General features: G+C 42.0%; 1 protein-coding gene across 17 annotated transcripts in view; it reads left to right on the plus strand.

Annotated features, from left to right (window-relative positions):
* Positions 1-16,197, plus strand: part of GRIP1 (glutamate receptor interacting protein 1) — a 327,255-nt gene that overhangs the window by 300,520 nt on the left and 10,538 nt on the right. For 12 of the 17 annotated variants that reach the window (XM_061368069.1, XM_061368073.1, XM_061368082.1 and 9 more), the window contains 8 exons: positions 674-743; positions 995-1,140; positions 5,526-5,670; positions 6,753-6,892; positions 7,065-7,253; positions 11,366-11,519; positions 13,218-13,418; positions 15,826-15,937. In XM_061368069.1, the coding sequence (XP_061224053.1) occupies positions 674-743; positions 995-1,140; positions 5,526-5,670; positions 6,753-6,892; positions 7,065-7,253; positions 11,366-11,519; positions 13,218-13,418; positions 15,826-15,937 (1,157 nt within the window). Of the gene's footprint in view, positions 1-673; positions 744-994; positions 1,141-5,525; positions 5,671-6,752; positions 6,893-7,064; positions 7,254-11,365; positions 11,520-13,217; positions 13,419-15,825; positions 15,938-16,080; positions 16,126-16,197 lie in introns of all 17 variants that reach the window. The other 5 variants (XM_061368083.1, XM_061368084.1, XM_061368079.1 and 2 more) reach the window with 3 other exon arrangements.

Below are 16,197 nucleotides of genomic sequence, written 5' to 3' on the forward strand. Positions count from 1 at the left end.
AGAGCCCTGGTGTGGGGCTTACTAATTTGACCGTTGCTGGAATTGCAGGGTTTCTAGTAGGTATCCCCAGTACAAAGTGGGGAAAAGTCCACAATGCTCAAGGCCCAGCAGCAATACAGAGGAGCAAAGTTACTCATTCAAAGAAGCACTTGTTTACCTCAGAGCCACAGTGAAGCTGCTTTGGCAAAATATCATGAGCGGGCTAGCCCACGTTCCTTTACGTCCGCTTCTGTTTCATTCAGTGCTTAAAGCAGAGGTATGACGATAATGCTTCCTGGGTGAGAAGGAGGAATCTGCTTCACACTAAATGAGGCGTTATGAATAGTGGCCATACATACCGTTTGGCTTATACACAGTTACCACATCTGCACAGCATTTCATAGTACATTGCTGGAGCTGTACTGTGATATCTTCAGATGGTTCAGGCCTAGTCTAACCCAGAATTTAGGCATACCAGGTTTAATTCACTTAATTTTGACATTTCTAATTTTTGAGGACTATGCAGTCTACTAATATGCTGCTCATGGTTGTACTCACGTACATATAATCTAGGAAAAGGAGAGGTATATAACACTAGCAGGTAATGTGTATGAATTACTGATTTATGGGCAGAATTAGCCCATCTGCGTATCTAGTAATAAAGTCAGATACTTGTATGTATTCTTTATTACAGCTCCATCCAGTAGAAAACCAGGGGACCCTCTGGTTATTTCTGATATCAAGAAAGGAAGCGTTGCCCACAGGTAAGACATTCAAGCTCCCAGGAAGAATCTGTTTCCATTGTGAGACTCCAGTTAAACAGAGGGAGCTTGTGAGGGACTGTGCTTTGTTGTTGTTGTTGTAAAAAGCAGTTGCAAATGAAAATGCCAATGTATTAAGAAATAATTGCTTTTAAAAATCTGTCTTTTTTCTATAATAATAATGTTCATACCTTCCAAGATAACTTGCGTTCATGTTACTATAATTTCACGCAAGTTTGTTTGCTTGTTCACAGAACTGGGACACTTGAACTGGGTGATAAGTTGCTTGCAATAGACAACATTCGACTTGACAATTGCTCCATGGAAGATGCTGTCCAGATCCTTCAGCACTGTGAGGACCTTGTGAAGTTAAAGATCCGCAAAGATGAAGATAATTCTGGTATTAGCAATGCAGATTTCTGTGTATTTCCAGGACTTTTAGAACACAGGGTCCTTCCTTTGCATTTAAATTTCAGTGAAATGTCCTTTTCTAAACATGGCTGATTTATGCTAATGCTAATCAGAAAATGTCACACTAAAAAGGATTTTAATGCTGTATGAGGTTTTGTATTTTACAAGTGGCTGTATCGCCTGCAGGATCTGCACTGCAAAATCAAGTCTTCCATTTTCTGGAAAAGCAGTTTCCCCCAGGTGCAGCCACATAAGGTTGATCATTGCCTTACCAGCTTACTGAGATATTTTCTGCTTTTAAGATTGGCATCATGGTTAGCAAAGCATGGATTCGTAGGCCTCAGTTCTCCAGCAGAGTGGTGAAGTGCATGCTTTATCCACAAACTTCCAAACTTGACTTTAGCATGACTATTCACATGCTTAAGGCAAGGAGTACTTTACACGCTGTGCTAGATGAATGATGGAGGAGCCATGTCTGATCAGTCCAGTGGAAGTAATGGAGCTGCCATCATTTTGCACACCTACATCTATTAATATTCCTGGATCTTCCCCGTTATGGATTCCATAGAAGCAGAATTTCTACCTGGAGTTAATAAAGCAAGTTCTGTTACACATTCTAGTGGCAAAGGAAGTTAGACAATTATCATTACCATTACTGCTGGGACTTACATTACAGCGTTACTCAAAAGCAGGAACTGTAAATTCCCTTGTCTTTAGCTCCATACAATCTCACAGCAATAAAGCACAGCCTGCCCCACTTTATCATTGAAAATCAAGTGCAGCTGTTGAAACAGCAGTTAGAATTGCACTAGAACACTCTCTTACTTTAATTGCTTTTGAAAGGAAACAGTATCTTCTGGGTGTGATCAGTACAAAGCAAAGGCAGAGGGATTGAAAGGCAGTTGTGCAAACTGGCTTACAGAAGCAGGCTTTGACCCAGCAAAATGAACAACCACTGCAGGGAAGGATATTGTGGTTGGGTCCCTGCAGGTGGTTAAGGTGGGATTTGCTGTACGTAGTTAGTTGGTCCACCTTGGACAGGGGCTGGCCAAGCTGTCCATGGACCGTACATCCAAAGGGACACCTGACCGACAGCTGCTTTGCAAAACTGAGCAAACCAGGTATGTTATGAAGAGCAAGCTGCAACTACACTTGGCAGAAGGCTGACAGGAAAAATGCCTGTAGAAGGGAGTTTGAGTTTTCCCCTCACAAGGACAAGATTAAGGTTTAAACTATTTTAATTTCTCATGATATGCGTTTTTGAGGAGGGAAGGCAGGGAGCGGGGCTTCTGTCTCCTTAGGTTCTCTTTTCCATGCTGTCTTTCAAACTCTTCCTTCTCATAAGTATTTCTAGCTTCTGGCTCTTCTTTCTGCTGTTTTTCCTTCCTCTGCTGTCTCTCCATCTCCTCCTCCCCTCTCCAGACAGTTGTGTGTGTCTCAGAGCTGTGTTCCTCAGAGCCAGCTGTGCAGGTGAGACCAGTGGCAGGGTACAGGTCATGTGCTCCCCCAGACCTTGCTCTTCTTTGCCCTTTTGTCTGTATGGACCAGATGTTACTCTGAAGAACAAGGCACTAGGCAGAGGCGCTGCAGCACAGAGGGTCTGCTTTCATTGAGTGTGGTTTCCAACAGCTATCCGCAATTGCATCACAAGAAAAGACAGAAGGAAAAACTCAAAAACATGAGACCCAAAACCATGGTAATTTGACTGTATTTCCTCCCCAGATGGAAGTACATTTTCAGCAGGTTTTATCTTCTCCTTTTTTTTTTTTTCCTCCACCAGATTCCCAAACTGAGAAAAAATTTATCTCCTGATTAACCTAATGTTTTGAATATCATCTCTCTCTGCTTTCATGCCAAAACTGGCCCTTGTTGTTAATTCAGGCCACGTGCATGCAGTGTTCTTGGATAACTTGTATTTGTGCTGCCTGAAAAGAGCACTGAAGAGAACAGTGTAGCAATTTCACATTAGTTGCATTTTGCCATTAATTTTAATAACTATGGCTAACCAGAAGACAGACATAATGGACCGGTCTCCTTTCCAGTCATTCACTAAGATCTATAAACTTCCAACTCTCATGTGGCAGGGCTGCTCTATGATTAATAACTTCTTCTTCGCTCACTGTTGATAGCAGAGAAACTTCAACCCTTGGCAAATACTGGCTATTACATTTTTAATTAGCTTGATGGATTACTTCTCATGCTTCATGTGATGCCTTGCACCATGTCAGTGCCACACCTGTGTAAGCATCATCAGCATTAGATCCCAGAGGTTTTGCTGGTGCTCCATAAGTGCTTTAGCAAGCAAGCAAGAGCTGCCACTCTCCTGCTCTGCAGTGGCAGCTTACAGCACTGTATGCCAGCCAGAGGCTCCCGGTGGGGTCGTGGGAGTTGGGCACATGAGGGAAGAGCATGTCAGGTAAGGTGTAGTTGATGTGAACCGTGCCAGAACACTACTGATAATGCCCTGATTAGGAATGCAAGGCCAACACTAGGCGTGAAAATCCCGGAACTCTTTGCTGAACAAACACACTAATTCTTCTCCCCTTTGGTTCTGTATGTGTACCATTTTCTTTAGGATGGATAGCAAGGGGGAAACAGGAGGGAGCTGGGGTGGTGGGAAGTTAAAGGCCTACATTTTCTGCAAACTGGGGAGGAACAAAGTTCCCCCACGGATATTAATGTTTCTCCAGCTCTGGTTAAGTACCGTGTTCAGCATTAGAAGAAAGCAGCTCTGAACCTCTGCTAGTGATGCAGGTAGCTCTTCTCCTCCTGACTATTTTCTGTGGACAGGAACAGGAATGGGAACATTTGAATTTTCTAACTTGTCTCAGGTTAGTTCCAGTAACATTTACGGGTGTGCACCCAGGACATTCTCCACACTCAGTGAGCCCTTCAAAATGTCATTACCCCCAGACTGGGGGAAAGCTGCCCGCCAGGCCAGTCATCCTGGCTGAGTACCAATACCATAAGATGGGCAAGGGAGCAGTTGTTATTTTTATCTGAGGAGAAATCTGGCATTTGAGATTTTAAAGTGTCCCTTCCCAACCCAGAGATAGCACAGCTGATTGCTCTCCTGATGTGTAGTTCTTGATAATATTTAAAGAGCACTCTATAAGTATAGGAGCCTTCCTTGTTGCTGCAACACGCGTTGGGTATTGTTTGAGAAAAATACATTGTATTTAAGCTTACCCAGTGATGAATTTTTCCCCATTGGTTGGTGAGATAAAAATTACAAAATAATGCTAATGACTTCATCCAATAGAATGGAACAAAATCTAATGGAGTTACTATTAAACTTAATTTATGATTCAGAGTTCAGAAGCTATTTCTGATTCTGCTACAAAAGCTTAAAGGTTGTCCATCAAAAACATTTGAATTATCTTTGATCTCCTAATTACCTTCCATTCAGTTCAAGAAACAGACTAGTACTGGTATTTATACAGTAGTATAATTTGCCTCCTGGCAAATGTGGCCAACAGGCTCCTGGGCTGCACCAGGCGGAGCAGTGCCAGCAGGTCAAGGGAGGTGATCCTTCCCCTCTGCTCATCCCTGGTGATGCACTGGGAGTGCTGGGTCCGGACCTTGGCTCCCCAGTGCCAGAGACATGGACATAGTGGAGCAGGTCCAGTGAAGGGCCACAGGGATGATGGAGGGACAGAAACACCTCTCCTATGAGGCAAAGCAGGGTAAACTGGGACTGTTCAGCCTGGAGAAGAGAAGGCTCAGAGAGGACTTTTTATCAGTTTATATAAGTATCTGAAGGCAGGTTGTAGAGCAGATGGGGCCAGGCTGTCTTCAGTGGTGCTGTAACAGGACAAGAGGCAATGGACACAAACTGAAACACGGAAAGTTCTCTCCGAACATCAGGAAGCACTTTTTTACTATGAGGGTGACAGGGCACTGAAACAGATTGCCCAGGAAGGCTGTGGAGTCTCCTTCCTTGGAGATACTCAGAAACCATCTGGACACAGTCCTTGGCAACCTGCTGTAGGTGGCCATGCTTGGAATGGGGGTTAAACCAAATGACCTCCTGAGGTCCCTTTCGACCTCAAACTGTAATTGTGTAACAAAATAGCCTGAAGTTATATTTTAATAGGAAAGATGTAATTTTAAATGGAGTAAAATTTAGTCTTAATAGAATGAGGAGTGTTTTTCTATTGACTTCAGTGTAATCAGGTTTTGGCAATAAAAGAAGAAATTGCACAAGAGAGGATATTTTTCCAAAATAATCCAGTAGAATATGATTAAGAAGCATATCTGCAATGTAATCCTTTGAAAATGTCGTCTGATTACCAGTCACTAGACTGAATGTGCTATTTTTTTCATTCCCTCTTTCATAAGAAACCAATTGCATCCCCTTGGCATTTATTACAGATGAACAGGAGAGCTCTGGAGCAATTATTTATACTGTTGAGCTCAAGCGCTATGGTGGGCCTCTTGGAATTACAATCTCTGGTACTGAAGAGCCTTTTGATCCCATAATCATTTCCAGCCTTACAAAAGGAGGATTAGCTGAAAGGTAAATTGGAATGTAAATTATTTTAAAATGCTCTTTTTTGCAAGGTAAAGATTTATTTTGTTTACTTGCAGATGATAATTTTCATGATTTAGCAGTTTGTATTTTTACAGTTCTCTGAATCTGAGTTTATCATCTTTTTACTGATGCTTTTTGATCATTGCCAAGTTCAGGAGCATGAGCAATATCTTAAGAGGATGTTCTTGCACATACTATACAAGACAGAGCAGAGGATTGTGGTCCTTATTATAAATCACCTATAGTAGACTAGTCAATCAGACTGCTCAATCACAGGACATTTTATTAGCCATCTAAAAGCAATAGCCCTTTGCAGTACAACGGATGAAGAAAGCACTTTGTGTGCCTGCGTTTATCTGAACTTACCATATACTTATATGCCACTTACCGTATACTCACACTGCATCCGTAGGTGCACTTACATACACCATAGCAAGCATTATCTAAGGATAATACTTGAATCATACATCACCATTTCTCATCATGGTAAGTGGTGAATAGAGAAAAATGAAAATGCTCAGGTTTTCCATTGCCCGTTACTTCTCAGATGGGTACTGTCACTGCAACTGGTACCTTTGGTGGTGGATTCAGAGAGAGCACACAAAACAGGACACTGTGCAGAGCCAGAACAAGCAGTGCATTTACACAAAGAGAATTTATTTTCTTCTCTTGATGTGATCCATCCTGAAAGCGTGTTGGTGAAAGAGCTGTTACCTGCTCACGCTGCCATTGTCTCTTATATTGTGAGGCTCCTAGAAACTTGGCTCATTTCAGAACTAAACTGCACTGTCTGAGATTGCTCTTAAGCAGGTGGGCTGTAATGAATATCATCCACAGGTGATTAACTCAACTGCTGCAGTACACAGAAATCCACACCTCCATGCCTCAGCTCTGCTATTGTCACTACAACAAAGGCGACTTGCTTTAAGCATTTCTAACAAAAGAATTGCTCTGTAACACAGCTATAAAAGCAAAATGAAAGAAAGGGAGATGAGTCTTTCATGCCCCAAATATGCAAAGAAATTGTCTGTGTTGCTTCTTATGCTTTCTTCTCTCTCTTATTGTAGGACTGGCGCAATTCACATAGGAGACAGAATCCTAGCAATAAATAGTAGCAGTCTGAAAGGAAAACCTTTGAGTGAAGCCATTCATTTATTACAGATGGCAGGAGAAACCGTCACCTTGAAAATCAAGAAGCAGACAGATGGTGAGTATGGCCAGGAGTAGCATCAGTGGTCATGTGTGTGTTGTTACAGATTAACAAGCATTTAGGCCATCCCTGGAAAAATGTCATGTCAGTTGTAAAAAGCATTTTCTTAGAACTGCAGTAAAGCAATGACCGTACTAACCCCCCCCTTTTTCTTTATAATCCTATTCAGCTACCAGCCCCAAGAAATTTTCTGTCCCTGTGGGTCACGTAAGTGAATTGAGTGATGCTGAAGATGAAACCTCTGCTGCACAGAAATCTGGCAAACTCTCAGACATCTATTCCACTACAGTGCCAAGCGTTGACAGCGCAGTAGAGTCATGGGATGGCTCTGGTATTGATACCAGCTTTGGAAATCAAGGTACTATCGCAAATGCAATCAAGATTTAAAGTAGAAATTATTGACTTCATGGTTGACCTTCCTATGCCTTAAAAAGAAGTTTGTCTGTACCAACTTTAAACCTTGTAATGTGCCAGTGACTCATAATGACCACACACCTTGCCAGGCAGCATGATTTCTTACACTTGGCTGGTCTCAGATTCATTCCCTCAATGACAACGGGATGTGTTATGAAGCACTTACCAATACATTAACAGGCTTTTGTTAGCTTTACTGACATCTGAATAGCCTGGTCCACAGCTCATCCACAACTAAATGAGTTTATCCTTCAGATAGGGATCAATGCAAGGCACAGAATGCTCTGAAGATGTTCATTAATTTGATGCCCGTATGCAGTAATTTTTAACTGACAACAGATTTATTACAAACTGCTGCAGGGGGGATGTTAGGCATTGCTTATGATCTGTAAATCTTTTGCTTCTTCCTCATTCCTGCAGCATTAACATCTTAACTTTCAGCTCTCAAAACCAGTCATTCTATTTAAAGACATGAGTGTCCTTAACAATAAATTTTCTGCTTCTGCATCACTGTTGTTTTATATAGGATTTTCAAATAATCTCCTTTTAATTTGTAAGACATTTGTTTAGGCAGTGAGGGATACAGACATCTCATAATAGTCTAGATTACAAGAAAAGTAACTTCCACACAGCTTCAGTGTTTTATTTAACTCTTCTTAAAATGTTTATATCCATAGTAAAGCAGGTATCTGGACAGGTACATCCTCACCTCAAGTAATTTTCACTCACTCACGCTGGTTGTGTGCATTCTGTTCAGTTTAGTTCTCTATTTGTTGCTCTTGCTTTCCAGGAGCGAGGGCAGTAGCTCACAGGCAGCTGTTTTGTACCCTCACATAGGGAACTGAAACCAAGCTCTGCCCAACAGATTTTCCATATAGACTGGAGTTCTGTGCTGATTCCTTTCATTGCTATGCTCTAATGTTCCTGTTCTGGGGTAACACCGGCAGATTCTTCCGGAGAGGAGAGCATTTATTTAGTACTCCATGTACTGGGCTATATTCCCCCTGTATAATTTGTATTCACTGGAGTTAGAGTTGGGTTAAATTTGTCTTTTTTCTGGTTTTAACTGGTTTGGCCAGTTTGTCAAAACAAACCATGTTAGAATTTCTTCTGATATTTTTAAGTTTTAAGGACAAATATTGCTGAACAGGTGCCAAAATGATAGTTCTCATATCCTGCATGAATTGATGATACTTGGAGCAAATTGCTCAGCTGTGGAGAGGCTTGAGGCCCAGGCTCCTGATGATATCCGAGCCAAAACCGAACCAGTATCTTAAAGGAGGTGATTTTGTAACTGCCTTGAAAAAATCAGCCCAGACTTGGCTGGATACATGGCACTTCCGTTAAACAGCCTGAGCGTAATCAGGTGTGCGCCTTATCCCTTGCTGTGGTACTACTGTGACCCACATTTCTATTAAAGTCATTCTGTCTTGACCTGTCCAGTTGAGTTTGGCTTCTTTCCAAACCTTTCTTGGCACAAGAACAGGCTAAGCAAATTGAGGAGTTTGGGGAATGTTTCTGGAGCACTGGATAATGCTTCATCCTATTAGTTACTAATTTAATGCTGATGAGCAGTCTTTTCTCTCCTTGAATCACTACCCCATTTTGTACCTTTATCTAATGTGTGTGACTTGCTGATCTGGAGCCTTCCACACACAGCAGTCACATTTTCACAAACCCTTCCTAGAATATGGCAGTACGTTAATGTCTGCCAATTACCTGGAGAATGCACACAGCTGTCTAGTTACATGGGATTTGAGAGAGACAGGTCTAGACTGATTTATGGAAGCAAATTGCCCTCTTTAGAGAGGTGACAGCAGTGATATTTGTTAGTCATGAACAAAATAGGACTTCCTAATCCAGTATGCACATCAGAAAATGCCAACAAAGGAGCTAGAAAAGGAGTATGTCAAGATGAAATATGTATATAGCAGCTCTACCATAGCAGATTTTGCTTGCCAGATCAGCATCAGCTTGTGACAAGTCAATCCATGCACTCTTCTTGATACATCACTTGGAAGCCAGGCTTACCTAAAAGATTCAGGAGAAAGCAAAATGGTGCTGGAAACTCTGTATGTGTGTTTAGAAGCATTAATGCCTCTGCCTGTCTACCTGCCTATATAAACGTGCAACAAGCCACGTAACAGCTCCTTTCTCCCGCAAGCAACCTTGAGCTTGAATAGAAGAACCAAAATGAGCAAAAATGTTATTTTTCATTATGTGCCCTCTACTCATGTAGATGTGGCATTTAGGGATATGGTTTAATGGTGGACTTAGCAGGGGAGGTTAACAGTTGGGCTTGATGATCTTAAAGTCATTTTCCAACCTAGATGAGTCTATGACTCTATGATAAAAGCACCCAGGAATAAACTCTTCAGATATAAAGGTCATCTGATGCCATTACACAGCCCTGAGACATTTGGAAATGGCTGCTAGAGAAATCATATTCTGCAAGGTGAGCTTCCTGAGGGTGTATATTGGTCCTGGGCACTTGTGCCCATCATGAGAAGGGCCTTTTCTCACCTCTCTAGAGCCCTAGCAAAAATGAGTGTCTCTGTTAAGAGCACGTCTCTCTTCCACAAGGGGGATGGGTACAGAGGTTCCCATGCTGGCAGGGCAGTGCAGGGCTGGGACAGCACAGTCCTGCGTTTGTATTGATGAGTCTTTGCCTTAATGGTGCAGAGACAGATGTGTCCTTCCTGTTATAGGAACCCTAATTATTCTATGATTCTATGATTTCCCCTTAGTGAAGCCATGCTGGCTGTCACCAAGCACCTTGTTGTTTTTCATGTGCCTTAGCATGCCTTCCAGGAGAATCTGCTCCGAGATTTTGCCAGGCACAGAGGTGAGACTGACTGGTCTGTAATTCCCTGGGTCATCCATGTTCCCCTTCTTGAAAATGGGGGTTATATTTCCCTTTTCCCAGTCGTCGGGAACTTCACCTGACTGCCATGGTTTTTCAAATATGATGGTCAGTGGCTTAGCAACTTCATTCGCCACCTCCTTCAGGACCCACGGATGGATTTCATCAGGACCCATGGACTTGTGCACATTCAGGTTCTCAAGATGGTCTCGAACCAGTTCCTCTCCTACAGTGGGCCCAAGGTCTCCATTCTCACAGTCCCTGCGTCTGCCTTCCAAGACTTGGGTGGTGCAGTCAGAGCCTTTGCCAGTGAAAATGGAGGCAAAGAAGTCATTCAGAACCTCAGCCTTCTCCAAACCCTGTGTAGCCAGTTCTCCTGATAGCTTCCGTAGGGGGCCTACGTTGTCCCCAGTCTCTTTTATTCGCTGTGTACCTATAGAATCCCTTCCTGTTCTCCTTAACATCCCTAGCCAAGTTTAATTCTTTTAAATTTAATTTAATTCCTATTCTAGCATTACTCCAGTTATTGGCCACCCAGGAGCCTCTGCACCATGCCAACTTCCACATCTAGGTAGCGTTCTACAGACTGATAGTCTTGTGCATAACTGACACTAATATGTCACGATTTTTTGGCTGCATTGCTTCCAAATTTGAGAAGCTTATGAGGAGGAAGGAAAAACTTTCCTGCTAGTCATCTGGAGAGCCAAGTTGATGGATTTTTTTAATGCATCCTTGCATACCCTTTTTTCAGTAAGTCTGAAGTGCAGTTATTGAAATAGCTTAGGTTTAATTTGGGGCATGTTACACATGACCATGTTAAATTGTATTTAATGTATCCATAACACAGGTGATTTATTCACTGTTGTTCAATGTGTGATGTCAAATAGGAAATCGATAAATTGTGCAGATACCTAAACTAAACATCAGAAGCAGCTGAGACATAAACAGTAGGGGAACAGTGTTATATATCTTTAAGGTTTTGCTTTTGATGGACTTTCACAGGAGAAGCTCTAGAGCGCGCCTGATTCCAGGCGTAATTTAGATCATAAATAATCTGACTACTACTGCAAAAAAAAAGCTAGCAACCATGAATCCGCATCAAGGTTCTACAGAACCAAGCTTCAGAGATGTGCTTTTCTGTCATTGTCATTACAGCATATACAGGGCTGTAAATACATAATTCATCTTTTTAGGACACAGCTATCAGGCTTCAGGGTACAACTTCAATGCCTATGAGTGGAGGACTCCAAAGCAAACTAGTTTGTCCCCTCCAAGCAAACCACGAAACCACCCATTTCATGATACAGGGCTGAGTGATGATGAATGGGACCGACCTACAGCAAGCAGGTAAGTTCTCATATGAGTTTCTGTTTCTGACTTGTAGCTGCAGCGGCGCCTCAAAAATTAATACTGTCTGGAAAGAAGTTATGTTATTCTAATGCAGCTGTAACAGCTCTTCCTTTAAATATGAGATACAGTATTTATAGTTCATGGAACTGACTAGGGTAGATTAGTGACAGTTATGGAAGATTATGACACCAAAGCCAAGACATGTGAGTTACTTCAGACAAAAAACCCCACAGCATTTTTCTCTTAAGAATAAACAAACAAAAAAATTAGGGCATTCCCCTGAGTAAGCATTAGGAAAAACCTTCTCTGTTTTCCACTCCACAAAAAGAAACCTATAAATACAGGGCTAAAAACAACTGGCATGTTAATCTTTTGTCTTCCATGAAAACTCTTCATTTTGGTTTGAGCAAAGAAGCAGAAACTGCAGTCATCTTCCATAAATGCTTGAGGCACCTGCAGTGATTCAGTAGGAGAACAAAGTGATCCAGGTAGAAATGTCTACTCCAAAGCTATGGTAGTTTGCCATACATGCATTCCCCTTCTTCCAAGAAGTAAATCTCCTTTTCAATTAATTTCTCTGCAGGCAAAAGAATTTCCTCAGGGAAAAGTGCTTAGTTGGCAATGCTTGGAGATAGTGAAAGACCCAAATATCTCTTACTCTTCATTGTAAGAATGATCTGGCAGTGGAACCACTGCAGAAACTTGGGTAATTCCTGCCGAAGTAAAGTTCTTCCTCAGAGTCCCAGGAAGATGTGCTTTTTGTACCTGTCCTCAGGACTTGCAGACATGTGCATCCTTCATGAGAAATAGTAGCAGCACAATAAGCCCAAAATCCCAGTCTGTGAGAAATTTGAGTTTAGTACTAAAGAAAACCTTTCTGTATAAACATACTGGATAAGTAAATCCATAAGGTCCAGTTTGTTACCTTTCAAATACAAATCAAGGCAAAGCTTGAAAAGTGCTGCTTTTCAGAATCTGAATGACAGGTCCTCTGGTACAGCAGATTGCCCAGTGGCATTTTATCTGGAGACAAGTCTGGCAAGGTAATAGCTAAGATATGGCCAAGTGTGAGCTCTCAGTCCATGTCCAGCTCCTGTGGTCCTACTGGACAGAAGCATACTAGAAGTTTTCATTGGCTGGTAGTGGACAATACTTAACAAAGCAAATGGCCATAGTTTTCTTAATACCTCCCATTCTTGGTAAGTTAATATATTTCATTTAATAGCAGCATCCTTATTCATAGTTAAAGCCCATATATTGTTTCTCAGATGAGATGCAGCCATATATTCCAGAACACCTACTGTTTTACAGTAAGCAGATGATATTGATGAGCACTGAACCAGGAAGATGGATTGTAAAGTACATAGTCTTCTAAATTAAAAGCATGTACTCTACTACCATTGTAAAGCTCTGTTTAACAGAAAGTATACACATTGAAGAGTCTTGTTCTACTTGTCAGTGTGACTTACAGCTGAGATATACGGCACAAATTAAATTAATGATTATTTTTTCTGCAAAAAATGGTGTATGCAACAACTGATGGTGCTCCTGTACCAAGAACTGGGGTATTTGAGAAGGGTATGTCTGTTCTTCCAGCCTGTTATAGGAATTCCCAGGAAACCACCTCTTCTCTGCCTCTAGCTAAGCGACTTTTAAGAAAAAAAAGTAATTTTTTCTTACCTTTATTTTGTGTAGCACAGCTTCCAAGAATATGTGGCAACAGAAGGAAACTGAGACACTGGGAGAGAATCAAGAAAACCATTTAAAGCAAACTTCCATAGAAAGATCAGGGGGAGAGAGCAACAGGAGCATGAAGAAAGAGAACAAGATGTGGAAAGGTGCCTCTGGTGGGCCAAGGAAAGGTGGGGGGCAGCTGGAAGAGTGGAATACTTCCAGGTAGGAGAACAAAGAATGCACAGCAGTGAGATCTAGCTGGGCTGAGGTGGGGGCAGGAGGGGAAGAAAGGGAAAACAGTTGAAATGGGACAAAGGAGAACAGCAGGGTAAAAGCAGGTAACGCATCATTAATGTGCCATTGAGTGATAATGGTATTTCAGTTGGCAAGTGAGTGAAACCAGAGAGCTGGGACCACTCTGTAGCGTGCTGTCTACCTACCACTAGCAGGCAGGACAAGTTCTGCTCCAGGGAAGAAGCTTTGCACGTTAAAACAATACTTAGAGGAATGAGCCTGCCCAATCCCAGAACATCCTCGAACCTCCTGAAAAAAGAAACAAAAAAAAAAACAACTGAAAAACAAACAAAAAAAAAGTAAATTTTGTCTCTCATATGGCTGTAAGAACCAATCAGAGGCACCTGAGTCTTCATATCTGTATCATGATCTCTCCTTCTGCCTTCTTAGGCATCTGAATGTCTGATGGCTCTTTGAATAAGCATCAGAAAACCAAATATATTCATTATAGGTTAAACAATATTTCCCATGACATAAAATCAATCTCTCATGTTTCAGAGAAAATAAAACAGCATCTAGGTGAGAAATTATTTTGGTACATCTTTATTTCTGGTGCAGTGGCTCAGCTACAAATCAGTTTATTCACGTAGGTGTGAATGGAGATGCAAAAGTTGAGCATTTCACACAGTGGAAGACAGGACTTAGAGAAAAAGCAGAAGAGGAGGTGAGGGCGGAAAAAGGAATTGCTTCAGCTGAAAAGAAGTCCAGACATGCAGGCATCATGATTTCAGACTTCACAGAAGTTGAGGAAGAAGTGGACCTCCAGTTTTATGAAATACAGTCTTTGCTGTCGCAGACAATTGCCTCATATAATCCTGTTTATTAACTCAAGTTCCATTTTATAGTATAATATCAGTATGCAACACAAAGAAAGGTACTGTAATGGATAAATTAGTCTGTGTTCAACAGTAGCTATTAAACCAACTACTTAGGCTTATTGAAAAAGCCAATTTCTGAAGTCAAGGAACTTCCTAAAATCATGTTCGAAATACTTTCTTTTCTTGCCTGGGAGGAATTGCATCTGTGATCTGAGTAGGTATTCTCACCATTGCTGTACCTATTGCAATGTCTTAGAAGAGACACTGATGCTAGGTGGAGAATCATTGCAAGAGATGGGAATGGCTGACCATTGTCTGCTTGACCGATGGTAACTGTAAGAAAGCATCTTTGAGGCCAAGTATCATGAGCATGAAGTATCCAAGCTGCCATCCCTTATGCTGAGCTATTGAGAAGCTGCTCCATTAACAGTGTTACATTGACACTATTCTCAGTAATACATTGTTTGACCAGCAAGGCCTCAGATGCTTCCCTAATAGTGTTTGCTCTGTTTATGTGCAGTTAAGCACCACGAGCTGCAGCCCATGGGCAGCTGATTCAAAGCAACAGCTTGCTGCCACCAAAGGGGCAAATTCTCATTCTTCCTTTCCTCATCCTTCCCCTGTGCCTTTCACATAACCAGCCCAGTTCAGTGCAGCAGCTCTAATGCTTGTGGGAACCTTCATTGAGCTGATTCCCCATGCTAAGACAGCAAAGTACTCCTGCTCCCTCCACACACACATACACATACACATACAATGTAATGGTGTCCCATTGGGCTGTGTTGCTGCAGTCAATATTTGGTAGGTTTTATCAGACTTCTTTTGTTGGGCAACTTACCTAAGCATTGCAGTCACCACCATCTTGCTCAAGAGTGCCAATGTAAGGCCTCAGTCTGCTTATGAAATACCAAAGACCTAAGTCTCCATGCAAGACAGCTGCATCCTGAAAGTTCCTCTGTTTGTTTGTGTATGAAATGACTGGAGCAGTTTCTGTGACAGCAGTTAGGGGGGGCTAAATTTGATAACAGTAAATGAAGTTTAGGCTGAAAGAACCAGGTAAAAATCACTGCCATTCCTCTTTTGCAAACTCTGTTGCAAAAGTGAGGGCTCTTTTCATGTTCCCTGGGAGCAGTCTCTGAGGTTGAAAGGTTTCACTGCAGGTATTCATTGCACGGAGCAGCTCTGCACACAGCTACTGGTTGATTCATTAATTTTCTTAGGGAGGTCCCAGTTCCAATCCAGTAAAAATGTGCACTGAATTGTTCTTGGAATCCATTTATCTCCTTACCGAATACCTTGCTGCTCAGATGCTGCTCGCAACTGCCAGGTTACGAGAAGCCTTGTCTGCCACATGCTCTGCATGTCCATCCAGCCTCTCCTGGTCCATGACTGTTCCCCACTCTCCTGCTGTAAGGTTCTGTTATTGGAGTTGCAGTCTGTGGCAAGGCATGTGTGTGAAATATACTTTTGAGGGAAAAAGAAGTCCACATTTTTTTAACCTCTCATTGTAAATCTAGCTTCACAGGTACCCATGATAACACCGAGGCTGACCAGGAGGAAAATTTCTGGTCTCAGGCTCTGGAGGATTTAGAGACCTGTGGCCAGTCAGGAATTCTGAGGGAACTAGAGGTAGAACAATCTTAACCTTTCTTTCCAATTGTAGAGAAATAAAACGGTTTTGGTTTGGTTTACATTCATTTTATTTTCTCCTTTTTTCTTTTAAGTCTCACTAATCACACCAGTTCATTTAAAGCTTTAACCCCTCTCCACAGGACAAGGCTGACAGGCGTCTGTGTTTGAGAAACATGACTCTCTTGGTACCTACCCTTTACCTTTGTATTTTCGCTTGTGCAGCTGCCTCCCCCGCCCCTAACCAGAGCTCTTTTCTT

Source organism: Neopsephotus bourkii, unplaced genomic scaffold, assembly GCF_033783945.1.
Source record: "Neopsephotus bourkii isolate Nb327-2 ecotype Australia unplaced genomic scaffold, CSIRO-AGI_Nbou_v1 NB_1423, whole genome shotgun sequence".
Lineage (NCBI taxonomy): Eukaryota > Metazoa > Chordata > Aves > Psittaciformes > Psittacidae > Neopsephotus > Neopsephotus bourkii.